Source organism: Mauremys mutica, chromosome 4, assembly GCF_020497125.1.
Source record: "Mauremys mutica isolate MM-2020 ecotype Southern chromosome 4, ASM2049712v1, whole genome shotgun sequence".
Lineage (NCBI taxonomy): Eukaryota > Metazoa > Chordata > Testudines > Geoemydidae > Mauremys > Mauremys mutica.
In genome coordinates this window covers 62,957,932-62,975,276 of record NC_059075.1, presented here as the reverse complement: position 1 = coordinate 62,975,276, position 17,345 = coordinate 62,957,932, and the positions used below count along the sequence as shown (strand labels likewise).

The following is a 17,345-nucleotide window of genomic DNA, read 5'->3' as shown; positions in this document are numbered from 1 at the left end:
TAGTGTTAAGTTGTTGTCTTGTGTGTTATGTTGTTGATCTGACCTGAGGGAGGAGTGGGGGTTAGCAGAAAGTTCAGTCCTGTCAGTGTGTGCTGGAGTTGGTACCTGCAGTATCCCAATAGAACTCTGTAATTCTATAAGCAAGTATTACAGTAGATTCCTGTGTCATTGCTGTTGTTTCTCAGTTAACCATTTTTTCTTCAAAAACAGAAAGATGAACATAAACTCTCAGATCAGCAACAGGCAGTGAATTGGGGTCAGAACCCACTGCCCATCTACCTGGCTCTCAATGTCAAGGACAATGTTACCACTAAAGATTTTAGAGGTAATGATTATATTTCAGAATTACAGCTGAGTTTAAATCTAAGAAGGTCCTACTTAGGCTTGGACAAACCAATTAGATAACACAGAAACCTTCCAAACTTCCACCCTGTGACTGAAACAATCCTATTAGGAGGGTTAACAAAGTTTGCATACTTTAACATACATATATTATTGGGTTTCCTTATGTGTGTGCACATCTACACTGGAATCTAGCTAGGGCCTGAAGTTAAATGTGCAGGATTATGGTGAAATAGGCTGTTCTCCCAGTATTCCTCCATCAGCCTGATTGGAAGCAGGGATTGTGGAAATCTTGTAAGAGCCCATTCTCATGAGGTTTCCAGACACATCTTGCAGACCTTAGAGGTCTGGACATTCAGTTAAGTATCTAAACTTACAGACCCTTAAATAAACTTCTCTGAATCTTTTGGAGATCACCCATCCCTAGTTCAGTGCTTCTTTTGCATGACAAATCAAAAGTATAATAGAAGTCATATAACATCCTGGTCTCCCTTTCATTGGAGGAATGAACCCTTTCATCGATGAAAAGGAAGTTGAATCTATGTTCTCTTTCAGACCCAATATTGCTCCATCAATGAAACTGAAAGGGGCAGGAAGTGGAAAACAAAGTGGTGTTACACTATTCTTGGTCTTCATTTGACACATTCATAATTCTGATTTAGAGGGTGTCCATGGGATTGAAATGATGCATAGACCTCTTGCTGGCCCTTGCCTGGGGACAAATATCACCCTATATATATCTCTTACATTTACTTAGTACAGGAGTGTTCTGATCATTGCCAGATTAATTGTAAATATACCTTTTACCCATTTGAAATAAAATGTTTATATCCACAGAGCACTAATCCCATTCCACTGAGAGTTCCCATCCATTCTTTTTGCAAGGGTGGCTATGCCCCAGGAGATGCTCACCAGTTTTTGCAATGCTGCCCACCTTTAGGTCCTGTCAGGGGGAGTTACTTGAATTGTCATTTGGGGCTGCATAGAAGCCCTGTCACTATAGGTTGCCATGGGGATATGCTGACTCATTACTCCTCCCCATTGCTCCTAGCCATGTCCCTCTTCTGCTACTTTGGTTGATTAGCTGCAGGCTCCACTGTGAAGGGGTTTGGGGTTCCTTGAGCTGCCACAACTCCCAGACTGGGTGGACCTTGTGCCTCCGGTGACAAAACTCATGTAAATTGAAAATGAATGAAGGCCACTGTCTGGCCGATTTTGAGGACAGAGCTACCCCCTCCATTTGTTAAGTCCTAAGTCACTCTCCATGTCCTTCAGTGGCACTCATAGTAAATAAAAATGGCTAGTTACAAACAATGGTGGTTCCTATAACATAGTTCACCTTGAAAAAGCTGAAACTCAGAAGGTTTATTCTACTTTTCACTCTCTTTACCTGCTGGCTAACACCATGTCTAGTTACCCACTGCAGTTAAATAGTTTTTTATGGCTCTGTTTGCAGAGTGGGTGGAGTTCACTCCCTATGAGGTGGGATTTCTGAAATATGGAGCCTTTATTCGTGCGGAGGATTTTGGAAGCGAGTTCTTCATGGGCCGGCTGATGAAGAAGCTCCCAGAATCTCGGATCTGCTTCATGCAAGGTGTCTTATTCACTTGGGAAAGTGTTTACCTAATAAGAACACTAATAGCAATGGAAACCAGTACCTGGAAGGCCACTGTTCTGCGACTGGCTGTAGTGGTGCAGTATTAATTGCAGAAAATGTTTCTATATCTTAATGAGCAGCAGATAAAGTTAAATGTGATTCTAAATCTTCCCAAGTGTTCTAAACAGTTGCACTTGGTTTCCTTTTCTTGTGATTCCAAATGATAGATTCAGAGCAGATATGAGATTTTATACACCTTTAACACCTGAGTTTGCAGAAAACATCACACACTTTTATATTCCAAATCTCTACAGTTCAGCCCCTTAGGGCATAGTTCTATTGTTGATTTATAACCCTGAGGAATACAGCATGATAACACTGAAAAGATAGCCCAATAAATAGCAGCATGTCTAAGCCCAGTAGTAATGTCTTTCATTCATACTGTATGCCGATATCTCTACAAGGATTTAAAGAATAGTTACATGAATAAACAATATATAGTAGCAAACGGGGGGTTATGAAAGAAGCTGGAGAAGCAAGGCATAAAAGAAAATTATATATCCACAGAAATTTGAAAAAAAAAAGAATAAATAGAGATATAAAAAGTCTGCTATCTTCTGGCAGTTAGAGAGATAAGAACTAGAGCACATCAGAATTTTTTTTGACAAATTGTTTTCATTGAATAATGCTGATTTGTCCAAACTGAAACTGTGAAACGGGGTCAATTTTGACAAATTTCCTGACTTAGCAGAAAAAAAAAAGTTGGAAATTGTCAAAATGGGAAAGTATATTGTCATTTTTTTAAACAAAAAATGTTGGCTTTCTGCTTCAAAATGATTTTTGTTTTGAAATGTAATCGAATTAGATGGGGGAAGGGCCTAATAAAAGAAAAAAGTTGAAATCAAAATGCAAAATTTCACAATTATCAAAACAAAATGTTTCAACTGACCTGAAGTGGTGGAAAAATTGGAATTTTGGTTTGCAAATATTTCTGAGATTTTTGACTTTCAGAAATGGGGGAAAAAATGTGAACTCTCAAAAATATTTGTGGGATGGGAAAACTGTGTCCCATGCACCTTTAATGATAACCTCTGTGGCTGATTCCCTGAATTAGTGCTGATTAGAGAGAGTTTTCATTTGAATATTTTTTTGATTAAAATGCCTTTCTATTCAAACAAAGACTTTAAAAATACATAAATGACCTTTTTCAAATTGTCTGGGTTTTTATCAAACTAAATATTTTGAACTGCGTTCCCTCCCACTTTTCCACCCTTCCATTCCTGTTTGCTACTGAATGCAGTATAATGAATGATATCTAGGGTTCCCCCTTACCCCACACACTTTTTTTACTTTTCTTTTCTATGTTTCCTTTGGCCACTCTGTAACTTTTCAAGACTTTTTCCACTTTGGAAAAGTTACAGAATGGCAAAAGGAAAAAACCCCAAAATAAGTTGGGAATGGGGGAGCCTGACTTTGGAGATTTTTTTATTCTGCTGCATTCAGTGACAAAAAGGGAGGGGAAAAAGAGAAAGGGGACAAATTAAAATTCAAAATTGTCAAGACATATTTCAGGGAAAAAGAAAAACAAATTGTTCCAGGTCAAACCCTAGGAAATGGAAACAACTTTGAAATATCCTGTGAAGTTTTTACCATTTTTGAACCATCTTTCTCATTGAAATACAGAGTTCCAACAGCTGAGGAGCAAAAGCTGGATTGAGGAATGTGCCAATATTTGGATCTAGGCGATAGTCCAATTTTGGAGGTCTCTTATTTTGATAATTTACAGTGATTATAAATATGGGTGCAAATCAGCTTTGCAAATTTAACTCATATAAGAACTGCAGACGTTGCACCCTCAGGAGAGACTTGCTTTACATCCTTCTTTTCCGCGCTCCAAGAATCTAGTTGTAGAAGCCCGGGCTATATGTTAAAATTAGAAAAAAACGTGAAACGGATTTGTGGGGAGGGACAAAAGGTCGTGTTCACTACAAATGCATCAGTCTTCACTTGGACTCATATGTTGCTATTAAATCTCTTCCTCTTGATAGGAATGTGGAGTAGTGTGTTTTCCAAGAATCTCTTGGATGCATGGCATGCAGCTGACAATTCAGAGGACTTCTGGCACAGATGGACCCAAGACAGAGTGACTGAAATAGGTAAATCTGGCTTTCCCTTCCATTTTGTTTTGATTGCTCCTGTATGCTCATCTGATGTGAGAACTATACCCACATTGGCAGTATGCTCATTCTCAGGGCCAGGGCAGGACCAGGAAAGGTAAGTAGTGCCTGGTGTTGCACTCTCTTTGTTGATCCTGAAGCAGCAATAATAAGATACTCTTTAGGTGAGGGAGAGTTGCCATAGTGTAGGGCCTAATGAAAAGGAGCTAAGAAAAAATGAGGTAGTCTCAAGATGTTGTCTCATAAGGACTGGGAAGAAGAATTTCTTCTACTGAACTTAGTGTTCATGCAGGAAAGCACTTAGTGTTGCTTCCCACATAAAGCATATTTTGCCTGTGTTCTGGAATCTCTGCTAGCCCCCAAGTTCGTTTCCAGATGCAATTCAAAATGTTGCTTTTTACGCTAAACATTTTCCCTGAACTACGTTGGACACACCTTATTCCTTGTGTGAAACTAAGGTCATCAGGACTGCACAAGCTAACACCTTTGGATGTAAATGGGTGGGGCTGATAGCAGGGCATTTTCAATGAGGGGTCTTTGACTCTACAATTTGCCTCCCCTTTCCTCTGCATTTGCTGGCTTTGAGGTCACGTTACAAAGTCAGTCTATTTCCCCAGTTTTCCTAAGCTAGGTCTTACGCTAGGGAATTATGTCGTTATAACTATGTTGTTCATAAGTATATGAACTCCACCCCTGAGCAATCCAATTAAACTGACATGACCCCCTGGTGAAGGCAGTGCTATGTTGAGAGGAGGGCTTCTCCTGTTGACATAGCTACTGCCTCTTGTGAAGGTGGAGGTGAAGTACCTATGCCAATAGGAGAACCTCTCCCATTGGTGTCGGTAGTGTCTTCACTGACGTGCTACAGCTGTGCTGGTCCAGTGTTTTAAGTGTAGACTTGCCCTTAGAGTTGGGGTACTGTGGGATTAAGTAGAGCAGGGGAGGGAAATGTTAGTTTTGCTGGGTCCAGGAAACTATTAATATTGGCTTGAGGCCTACTGGATTTGAATGTTGTTGTTTTATTTTTTGTAATGTATACGTATATATTTTATTTGGACCTTTACAAATGAGCCCTCCTTCAGTTTTGAGTGCATGTATCCAATATACCACACAGGCAGTGAAACTGTGTCACAAATGGTCTTCAGAAAACTCAGAAAAAGGGAAATGAAATAGTCTGGGCCAGTTCTTCCAATTGCTTCCCCCAAGGAAAAGAATATCATGACAACGTTGTCTAATTTGAATCTCAGCCCTCATTCTGAAGGTGCATTAAGGTCCTGATCTAAAGCCTATTGTAGTCTGTTGAAAGACTCCCATTGACTTCAGTGGGCTTTGAATCCAGACCTTAGGTGCACGTTTAGAAAATTATATAGATAATAAATTATTATTATTACTACTATTGCAGAAGACTATTCCACACCTCCCCCTCCATCTGCCCCTACAACATGGATAATTTATGATATTTCTACCACCTTTCTTCAGAGGAAGAACCTGATCTACCTGAGAGGCCACATGAGATGGCTACTTGCATGTACACTCCTGCAGGAGGCATTTCCAATGCACTTCGAGATATTTTAACGGATCGCCCAGCGGTATCAAAGTACCACAGTTTCTTAAGGGGTTTCCAGATGCACAACGAGTACACACAGCATGAGCAGTTTTCTAAATGGAAAGGTATAGTACTGCCACTCAGTTCTGAATGGCTTCCTTTGAGATAATTTGGGGGTCTGGAATTTAGTGAGGGAAACTTGCATGTCTTGGAGAGAACTGAATGGGCTTTATGTTTAACTCATGCATCCTGACTAGGACAGGGAGAATGAATTAGCTTCATTTTTTTAATCCGTTCACCCCAAATCACAAAACTTGAAGCTAATTTTTAACAGAACTATTTGATTCATCTTTTGAATTGTTTGGAGCTGAAAGTGCTTAGTAGAATTGCTTTAGTGGGACCCCACTCATTTTGCTGTAGGTCACATGGAAAAGCTCTCTCAGGTTTGGCATGCTTCATAGATTCTGATGAACAGACAGAAGAGACTGAATGGACGGTCAGAAGAAATGCCTTCTCAACAGAGGAGAGGCTGCTACTAGAGCCAGAGCCTGGGGTGAAGTAATAGGAGGATGCCAGAAATGGAATGACCATCTATATCCGAGAGGACCCATGTGAAGGCATGGATTCTCAGCCTGAGTGAGAAAGGGAGTTCCATAGCTCCAGCTAGATTTTAACAACTTTCCTTTTCTTTATGCCTAGATAAAAAAGGGTCCCCAAATGATGGAGGTGGGGTCCTGAAACTCTCCCCTCTTGTGACATGGGGTCACAGTGCAAAAAATGTTGAGAACCACTGCTGTATGGCACGGGCAAGCTATAGTGGTATAGCTGTCACAAAGCAAAGGAAATTGTGCATGCCTTGGGCGGGACAGAAGCTGTACTTCTCTTTTCTGTCTGACCCTTGAAATTCAAGAGGTAGCAGATTTGCTCCTGCAATGGTTCATTTATAAGAAATACTTACCTTTCAGACACTATGCTAGACTCTTTGCCTAATCAACTGAGACACACTGCAGAGCATCTGGAGCTGGTAGATACTGCATTCTTCTTTGATACCAGTTACCCACCACTTATGAGACCAGAGAGGAAAGTGGATGTCATCCTGCATTTAAACTACAGTGGAGGATCACAGACAATGGTAAGAGCGGTCAGCTTCTCCTTTGTTTTCTTCAGTAATGGCCAGTTGTCTGTAAGTCTTTATTAGCCAGTGTTAGTAACTTCCTACTTTTAAATAGTAGAAGAGAAAGGTGATTCCAGGAGGAAAAATCTTGATCTAATTTGAACTACGTTGTAGATAGTGGCATGTATCCCTGTTTTGGGAACAATGGTCTATGTGCTACATTTAATTAAAGCATTGTGTGGTGTGGCACTAAGCAGTAGTAATGGTTGAGATGCCACTTCCATTAGAAACCTGTCCCGTATCTTAAGGAACAAATTCAACTTTCTGACAGTCGTTAGGGTTTGAAAGTTCATTTTCAGTCCACATGTGATTGAAAAAAAAGTTTGATAAAACTTTATTTGGTCTTTTTTTATTTATTTACTTCCTGAGTTATCCAAGTGTGATTTAACAAATGAAAAATTCTTCACATGCTTGTTGGTGTCCCCATTTAAATGTCAGACTTGTTTTATGAGAACTGCTCACTAGATTTCAGTGCATTAGAGTCAGATTTTGACTGAGAGTCCTGCTTCTGATTTGTCCTCAAACACAAACTCTAAAACGGAGTCTAAACCAGATCTGCAGGTCACCTCCCTGACCCATCTATATTTAAATGCAGACCTTATCTTGGGTAACACCATTCTTGCCTTTGAATTCTTGCTGTGTTGTTCCCAGTCAAATTCCTGTTTTACAACTCTCTTGGCCACTTGTGTCTTTAAATGAATAGTATAATTTTGAACTGTCTTTACAATCTGTACTAAGTGTTTTCCTGTTTTGTGCAGTAAGATTATTTTTGGACACCCCTCCAAGGAACAAAGTAAAATGTATTGTCAGCAACCCTTTTAATGTAACCCATGTGTCTCCAGTCGCTTGCATTCTTACTGGCATCCCAGTACAATCCCATCATGACTTTTGTCTGTTTGTTGGTTTGTTCCGTTCTATGATGATGTAGCCTCTAGACCGGGCCTCCACGTACTTCTCAGAGCAAGGAATCCCATTTCCTAAGCCTGTGTTGAATGAGGAAGAAAGGAAGAATCTAAAGGAGTGTTATATGTTTGAAGATGCAGAGAACCCAGGTGCTCCCATATTGCTTTATTTCCCACTTGTGAATGACAGCTTCCAAAGATACATAGCACCTGGTAAGTAAACAGCAGTCAGTCATTGCATTATAGTCAGCATGAGCAGCCTGCTCACTCTCTCTAGAGTTTTGTGTTTTATTTCACACCAATAAACATATCTCTTCTCTGGGTCCCTTTTTCTATTTTCAACATGACTGACTTCTAAATGATGACTTTCAGCCAGTAATATCACTCATTTATAGAGTTTGGGCAAAAATTTTCAGTTTTCTGGCAATTCCCAAAAACTCGAAAATAAAAATTTGTTTTCGATTCAGCCAAAACCAATTTTTTTTCAAAATTTGTGACACATTGAAAAGTTTTTTTTTAAATTCAAGCTGAATGAAATGTTTAATCTGAAATGAAATGTTTTGTTTCAATTTCAAACTTTTTTCATTTTTAAATTTTAAAAAGTGAAAATAAAGGACATTTAAAATAAAAATGGTTTTGAATCAAAAAATCAAAATGTTTCAGTTCAAAAATATCAAACCCTTTTCTCCAATATGAACATTTCAGAGAATTTTATGCGAATTCATGGAACGTTTCTGTGTTGCAGAGTCTGAATTTTTCACCGAAAAAAAGATTCTGTTTGAAAAATTTCACCCAACTCTACTCATTTGTTCCATATGACAACCCTTATTTTAGTCTCACATTTACCTCGGTCTGACTCAAACTTGGTGTTATCTCACCAAGTATTAGTGTCAATTAATCAAGACCACAAAAGTTTAACATTGAGGTTATAGAAAACATTCAGTTTAATATAGGTTCAGACACCTTTACAATATTTTTTTATTCCATGACTTGTGTTTTTAGGCCTTTGTTGAACAATTTGGAAGGCCAGCACAAATTATTTAAGTCTTGGATGGCAGAGAGCTAGACTTTCTGTATAAATCATGTGTTCAACATGTAAGTTACTTGAGGCAGCTGTGGGAAAAGGTGAGGCATTTGAGGTTGTAATTCTCTCCATATGTTGGTGTTACTCAGCTTTACATAACCTTTTTCATCAGATTTGGGTACTGCAGTTTTCTTGTTTTTCCAGGGTTTACCTCAGACAGGGATCTGGATAAGAAAGAGGTGAAACTGATTAGCAGACTTTGCAATACATCCAAGAAGCAGAGCAGAATTTCAGAGCAAATTCAGAATCATTAGACTTGATTAAGCATTTGAAAAGAATTTTTTGTTCACCTTGCTGTATAACTGGTATTAAGTGTCAATTGATGACATAGAAAACAATTGTACACCTTCACAATTTTTAACCTGAAACAAAATTCTGTTCCTATACTAATCTCCACTGCTCCCTCTATTGGCCACAACGATTCACAGTTTTAGGATACTTTTGGACCGTCATCTACCCATTATTATGAGGGAATAGTGGTAACTGTGTCATGTTGAAAAAGGATATGTTAATCATATGAATGTGGGTATGTGCCACTATTTTCTGTAGTTAGCTAAGATGACGTGGCCTTTCTCTGATGATATGGAGTCAGTCACCATCATTCATGACTTTGTCACTTCCTGCTCAGTCTAATGCACTGTGCTGTGCTTGGGGATACTTTTGCAGACCACTCAAAAACTTCAGCGAGTACAAAATGTAGTGGGCCATCTGCTCAGTGGAGCGAGCTTACATGAGCACATTATACCTGTGGTCTGTGAATTGTACTGACTTCCTGTGCACTGTGGGAGAAATTCAAGTTGCGGGGTTTCATTTATAAAACCTTGAGGACTTTTGGATCTGGCTATGGGTTCTACACACAACTGAGGTCTGGAGGAAAAGTGCTCCTTGTTGACATCTTCCAAAGTCCAAGTTTAACAGCCTTTAGAGTGCAGCGCAAAGCATATCTTTTAAGTTGAGCAGTTTGATTTCAGATGATTGTTGGGAAGGTTTTTCTGATGGGGTGAAGCAGACATGGGAGGAGGCTGTTTGTACTTTATACTGTGGGCCATTTGAGGAGGTGGTTGTTTATGTTGCAAAAGTACTGGATGAATCACAGTTTTTTCTTTTTATGATCATTTCTGGAGATACCAGTTTTCTACTTCTTCCTGCTCTCAACGTCCCGTTTAATTTTTTCCTCACTGTCACTGAAACCTCTTCCTCTCCAGACTGGGTGGTAGACATGCAGTCCTCTGTAAGACCTCTATAAATGACTTTTCATGGACTGGACAGTAGGAGGTGGTGACAGCAATGCAGTCTCCTTCATCCTCACCAATGTTCCAGAGATCAAAGTACTGGATTGGCAATTAAATCTGTCAGCACCCTCTGGGCTGTTCTTGCTGCAGTGTATTAGATGGATATGTACCATACGTATAACAGGGACTCAGTAGTGAAACCCATTGTTTCTGTTTTTTCATTCCCCAGGTGTGGAACGCAGTGCATCAGAAATAGAACTGGGCAAAGTTGATGTCTCCAGTTTCTATTCCCCATATTCTACAAGGGAGGTCTCACTGAAGGCACAAGATTTCAACAAGCTGCTGAAATTAACTAATTACAACATCCAGAATAATGAAAACTTGATTCTTCAGGCCTTGCATGCAGCTGTGAGGCAGAGAAAACAATCTCAGACCCAGTCCCCATCCCAAGCACAGTCATCTTCCTGAAAGAAATCTTTCCTGAAACCCCTCTTCTGGCCTTCAGACAACCCCCCAATCTCTCCCAGATCATCATCTTCACAGACAAGGCCACACTAACTCAAAGCGGCATCAGACCCTGCCAGAGCAACAGATGGAAAACCTGCAGACCTATCTCCTCTGCTACAATGATCAACACCCCACTCAACACTTCTTTCAAGATCCATGGGTTCTACACATGCCTATCGCAACATGTCATGTACCTCATCCAGTGCACTAAATGCCCCAATAACAACTATGTGGGTGAAACCAGACAATCACCAGACTTTTGAATGAGTTCACACAGAAAAATGATAAAGACAAAAATACCCTATCATCTGCGGTGAACACTTTTCACAAAGCCATCACTCCATATCTGATCTCTCAGACCTCATCCTCAAAGGAAACATGCACAATTCCTTTGAAATATGATCCTGGGAGCTTAAATTCATAACTTTGCTAGACGATAAAAGTCATGGACTGAACAGAGATACTAGATTTATGGCTTATTATAACAATCTATAACTCACCATCCCTCCCACCTCCATCTTTCCCCGACCCTTTTCCCCTCTGACTAGTAAGGTGCTAACAGGCTACTTTACCTTTAATGATCCCTTGAAATATGTGTCAACTACTTATGCTAACAATCTGTTCCGCCTTGTATTTAGCTGTGATACTAAGGGCTTGGCTACACTTGCAAGTCACAGCTCAATAAAGGAGCCCCAGGTGCCCTAGCTTACTCCTCGTCCACACTGGCAAGGCACGTAGAGCGCTCTGTCTCCGCAGCTACTCCGCTGGTACTCCACCTCGGTGAGAGGAATAATATTTGCTGCGCCTTGGCTATAATGTACGGGCATCAGTGTGAACAAGGTGTTGAGTTACTGCGCTCTGATCAGCCTCCGGAAATGACCCATAATCCCCTTAAGTCAAGTGGCCACTCTTGTCATTGTTTTGAACTCCTGTAGAAAAGCGGAAATGCCCTTTCAAAGCTCCATTTCTAACAGCTGGCATGCAAGCCATTAGTGTGAAATGCTTTGTGTGAGAGAGAGAGGCGGTGGGGGGGTGGTCTGCTGCAGTCTGAACTTACAAGACAGCATGCTGACATGCTCTCAGCCCCCCAAAACCCACTCTCTCTCCCCAACAAACACACAACACACTCCCTGTCACACTCCACCCCCTTCATTTGAAGAGCACATTGCAATAACTTGCATGCTGGGATAGCTGCCCATAATGCACCGCTCCCAATGCCACTGCAAGTGCCGCAAATGTGGCCACACCAGTGCGCAAGCAGCTGTCAGTGTGGACAGACTGCAACACTTTCCCTACTGAGCTCTACAAAGGTGGGTTTAACTCACAGCGCTCTACATCTGCAAGTGTAGCCAAGCCCTAAGTACATTTCCCAGACCTGAAGAAGAGCTCTGCATAAGCTTGAAAACTTGTCTCTCAAAAGTCAGTCCAGTAAAAAAATATTACCTTACCCGCCTTGTTGCTCTAATCCTCCTGAATGCTCTATCTTCTACCACTTGGGAGTGACGAAAGCTTTCTCGTGTTTGGCCAGACCACGAGTTGTTTAACCTGGGATGCTTTGGTGGATTCTGATTCATTCCAATTAGATAGCCATCCCAGGAAATAAAGTTAATTGAGTCATGACCTAGGTATTTGTTTTAAGTAAAGGACAGTTCATGGTATTTTATGAAATACTATACATAATATACACATTTAAAAGCCATAATAAAAATGACAGCACAGTAAACGAGCATGGAAATAATCTTTTAAAACTTCAGTAATTTTGGTTTAAGTCAAGAATGTCTGCTCTGTGAATTGACTCTCTGTCTAATAGTTTTACTCACACACTGACTAGTCTACTTTTCTGGCTCCATTTCACTGTTGTGGAGAAAATGCAAAGATACTGCTGTGTGCTTAGGGCAATCAGTGTAACTCCTCCTCATCTATCTGTTTATTTTCAGCATCTGTTCTCTTTAGAGTGCCTAGTACCTTTTCATCCATAAAATCTCCTGTTGTTTCATTGGCATCCATGTTAACAAAATCCATAAAATCCTCGCCACTCGTAAGAGGATCATATGACATTATTGATTAAAGCCATTTGTTTCGGTTTTGTTCTCACTATCACACAAATTAAATAATATCTAGCCTTTTAAAAACAGCTTGGTCACGTGTATTCTTTCATGAATTGCTATGCTCAATGTACATAGAGTATCAAGGAGATTCACTTTCTTCACAGTTTCATCAGCATTAACACGTTGCCTTTCACCTGTTGTTTTTATAAATGTTTTGTTTAATGGTGGCCTTTAAGTTTATAATTATGCACATGCTTATTAGTCAGATCAGTCTTGTGATGTTTGAAGAAGACCATCAGCCTCCAACAGTGTCTCTTTTTTCCTGTTCATGTGGGTGTGAGCTGAAGTTATCCACCCAAAGTGAAATTTGATCCACCTCATCTTAGCTCTTGTTCAACACAGTGAGCGAAGCAGGAATCTTATGGCAACAACTAGTATGTGTTCATATACTTCAAGACCATATCTTAATACATATACACAAGATGGGAAAGGAGTAAAATACCAATATGCTGTGGACTGCACCGGGCGGGGTTAGCTGCTATACAATCACATAATATCAAATGCAGCTACTAGGTGCACTGGCATATAATTAAATTACAGCGTGGTAATTATGCTGTCCTATATGCTATTGACTAGCTGATGATCCAGTACACTGACACAGAGCATGTGCAATGAAACAGCTGAGGAGACTTCTGTAAAATAAAAGCAGGGCCAATTAATTTTCATAACACTGTCAAAACAATATGTTTTAAACTGTGATCACAACTGAACTGCATTTAGCAAAGAACAATTGAGTCGCTACCCTTCCTGTTGTGATGTGTGTGTAAGCGTGAAATAGGAGATGGCCCACACTTGAAAAATCAAAAAGCAGCTATAATGAGACACATGAATCTGAGTTATACATGAGATCATTTATCTACCTCTGTAAACACTCATGTATTATTCACAAGCAACAAAAGTGTGTCAAGAAAAGAAGGTACTAATAATCAAACATCACATACTGATGCATGCATCTAGTGTACAATGAACTCTGATTAAAAGATAATTGTAACCAAAATATGAATATGATGGGCATTAAACGTCATGCCATGTACCATGAGGCTGCAGCCTCTACCAAGATGGCAACAATCCAACAGACAGCACATAAACTCATGCATTTTCCTGCAGTTCCACATTATGCTTTTCCTGGCCTTTGCTGTCTGGCCCCTCCTCTTCAGATGACAGGCTAATTTATCCAATCCTAACTCCAGCCTCCTCTTCCCCAGACTGGGTTCTTGCACCCCGTCTCCATCTTCCTACTCACAGCACAAGGTTCCTGACTTATTTAATTGGTAAAGCTTTCTGACAGGCTGTGAAGAAGATTGTCCCACTTATCCTGGACTCAGACTGGAAGGCTCAGCCTTGAAGCTGCAACCGCTCAGGCTCCTGCCAGGGAAAAGGTAATAAAGGTGCTTTCAGGTTTCATGACAATTAATAGATTTTTAAGGCTGGAAGGATCATTAGATCCTCTAGTCTGACCTCCTGCATAGCACAGGCCATTACATTTAATCCATTTACCCCTCTGTTGAGCCCATTAATTTGTTTCTCTTTATGGACTGATGAATGGCATGGTGTTGTGCATGGTGCCTCATGCAGTGGAGTGGCAGAAAAGGGGAGTGAGTGGACCTGACCAAGACACTTTCAGGTCTCTCGCCCCCAGGAGATGCTTGTACTCACTCTGAAAAAGCATAGAACCAGCACCGTGCCAGTTTATAATTCATGGGCTGACATCTGATCAGCTGTGTGAGCTCTGACAATATTAGCATCACCTACGGTATCTCTCAGCTAGGCTTTTACACCCTAAGATGTTTGGGGACATCGTCTGCAGATGGGTGTGTGAGGGGATCTCTGTCTGCTTTTGTGGGGTGGCACTAGGGCCCTGACAGCAAGTGTAACCGTTATCGAATCATAGAATTTAAGGCCGGTATGGGTCACCAGATTATTCAGTCTGAACTCTTGTACATCCCAGGCCGCCAGAACCACCCAACACCCACACATCAAACCCAACAATTGAAATTAGACCAAACTATTACAGTCCTCAGGTGTCTAAACTACTATGTGCCACAGGCAGAGAACAGAAGGGGCCGAGGTGCACCAATGCCCAAGACCCTGCGATATCAGGGAATTGATAAGTGGTGAAAGACATCGGAGCCATACAGGTGAGGCGTGATGAGAGATGCTGGAAGCCTATATGAACATTTAAAGGGAGTGAGAGGTGCCAGAGCCATACTTGTGTGTTTAAGGACTATTGGGACTTGGAAGATGGAGGGTGCTAGGGAATTCTGGATTATGAATATGAGACTTTTATAATTCTATAAATAGCCCTTGAGGGGTTAATTTACTTGGAAAGCTTGCTAGGAGTTACTGGGAACTCCGGAAGAGAGAAATTGAGGCAGAGCCAACCTGAGGACATGAGGGGGCACCTGGGAAATGGTCACCTTATGACAGGACTAATCATGGAAGGTATCAGAATCTGGCTCTTAGCATTTTTACTATTTTTGGTGTTGTGGTCACCTAAGTCACTTTCTGCTTCCTGATTGTCTCAGGTTTTTATATGGCTCCCACTACTGTAGTATCTGAGCACCTCACAATTTTCAGTTTAGTTGTCCTCAGAACACCCTTGGGAGGTAGGGAATTGCTCTTATTCCCATTTATAAAAGGGGAACTGAGGCATGGAAAAGCTATGTGACTTGCCAAGACCACACAGGAAGTCTGTGGAACAGAGACCAGACCTGTATCCTAGGCTACTGCCCTAACCATGAAGCCATCCTTCCTCTCTTCCTGAACGCCCGGAAATTTTTAAAACAGTCAGATAAGGAATAACAAATTTTCTGATGAAGCTGTTTTGCAATGGAAAATTGGGATTGCAATTATCACATTGTCCATGGAAAGTATCTGCTTTTCATGGAAAATGTTGCCCTTTACTCGAAAACTGAAAACTTTTTTTTCTCACTGAAAACTTTTAAATTTGAGAGTTTTCATGCATGCTCACACATGCTTTGCCTATTTATTTCTTCAGTTGAAGTTACTTGAAAGGATTTGTTTAACTAAAAATCAAACCAGTGACCAAAAGCAGAAATATTTGATTCAAAACAACTTTGTAACCTTAATTTTTTTACTCTGTGGCATTCCCAGGCATACATTAATTTTTCGCACTGTCGCTGCCACTTTGCCTTCAATACACATATGCAAATACAGATTCAGATTTTCAAAGCAGTGCAGGGGATTCAGCCACACATCTTCTATTAGTTTTACTGTACTGCTTTGAAAACCACAGCCAGTACATATATAGACACCATAGTCACAAATGCATATGCAAGTGTATCTATTATATGTGTGCACAGTTCAGTATTCATTCTGGCGCGTAAGCCTGGTCTACACTAAGTGTTTAAACCGGTTTAAGGAGCGTAAAACCGATTTAGCGCCACACCCGTCCACACTAAGAGGCCCTTTATATCGATATAAAGGGCTCTTTAAACCGGTTTCTGTACTCCTCCCTAACGAGAGGAGTAGCGCTAGTATCGGTATTACCATATCGGATTAGGGTTAGTGTGGCCACAGATCGACAGTATTGGCCTCCGGGTGGTATCCCACAGTGCACCACTGACTGCTCTGGACAGCAATCTGAACTCGGATGCAGTGGCCAGGTAGACAGGAAAAGCCCCGCGAACTTTTGAATATTTCCTGTTTGCCCAGCGTGGAGCTCCGATCAGCACGTGTGGCGAGGCAGTTAAAAATCAAAATAAAGAAAGAGCTCCAGCATGGACCATGCGGATGTGATTGCTATAAGGGCAGGCAAATCTGTTCTATCAGCGCTCCGTTACAGAAGACGAAATTCAAAATCATTTTAAAAAAATCTCCAGACAGATGCCATAGCAGGGACTCAGCGCACTGCTGCGTGACAAGCGTAACGGAAAGCCAAAGAATCAAATGGACACTCATGGACTGGAGGACTCAAGCTATCCCACAGTTCTTGCAGTCTCCGAAAAGCATTTGCATTCTTGGCTGAGCTCCAAATGCTTCTAGGGTCAAACACAATGTCCGCGGTGGGTCAGGGCATAGCTCAGCAATTTACGCACCCCTCCCCACCCCCAGAAGTGAAAGGGAAAACAATCCTCTCTTGACTCTTTTACATGTCACCCTATCTTTAATGAATGCTGCAGATAGACACGATGCTGCAGCACTCAACACCAACATCCTTGCTCCCCCCCCCGTCATGGGTGGCTGATGGTGCAATAAGACTGATATCCATTGTCATCATCAGCCTATTGGCACATGGGGCAGTGCAAAAGGACTGGTAACCATGCCGACTAGCATCCGTGAGGTCGATCAAGGGCGCCTGGCCCTAATTTTTCCTGGTAGATGGTGCAGTATGGCTGGTAACCGTCTTCATCATAGCAACAGGGGGCTGAGCTCCATCAGCCCCCACCCTTCATGTGTAAAGAAAAGATTCAATTGCCCCTGGACTAGCAGCGGGATGCTGGGCTCCTCTCCTCCACACTGCTTAATGTCCTGTCTGGACTATCATAGCAGCTGGAGGCTGCCTTCCACTCATTTCTCACTAACAAGTCACTGTGTCTTATTCCTGCATTCTTTATTACTTCATCACACAAGTGGGGGGACAATGCTACGGTAGCCCAGGAAGACTGGGGGAAGAACGGAATCAACAGGTGGGGTTGTTGCAGGAGCACCCCCTG

General features: G+C 41.2%; 1 protein-coding gene across 1 annotated transcript in view; it reads left to right on the top strand.

The window, feature by feature from the left end:
- The window catches only part of LOC123369734 (cytosolic phospholipase A2 epsilon-like), a 43,526-nt gene extending 31,942 nt beyond the window's left edge, over positions 1 to 11,584 (top strand). The window contains exons 14-20 of the mRNA XM_045015655.1: positions 211 to 325; positions 1,799 to 1,936; positions 3,988 to 4,095; positions 5,596 to 5,787; positions 6,628 to 6,794; positions 7,765 to 7,951; positions 10,284 to 11,584. Of these exons, the coding sequence (XP_044871590.1) occupies positions 211 to 325; positions 1,799 to 1,936; positions 3,988 to 4,095; positions 5,596 to 5,787; positions 6,628 to 6,794; positions 7,765 to 7,951; positions 10,284 to 10,522 (1,146 nt within the window). The 3' untranslated portion in view covers positions 10,523 to 11,584. The remainder of the gene's footprint in view (positions 1 to 210; positions 326 to 1,798; positions 1,937 to 3,987; positions 4,096 to 5,595; positions 5,788 to 6,627; positions 6,795 to 7,764; positions 7,952 to 10,283) is intronic.
- Positions 11,585 to 17,345: the final 5,761 nt, after the last annotated feature.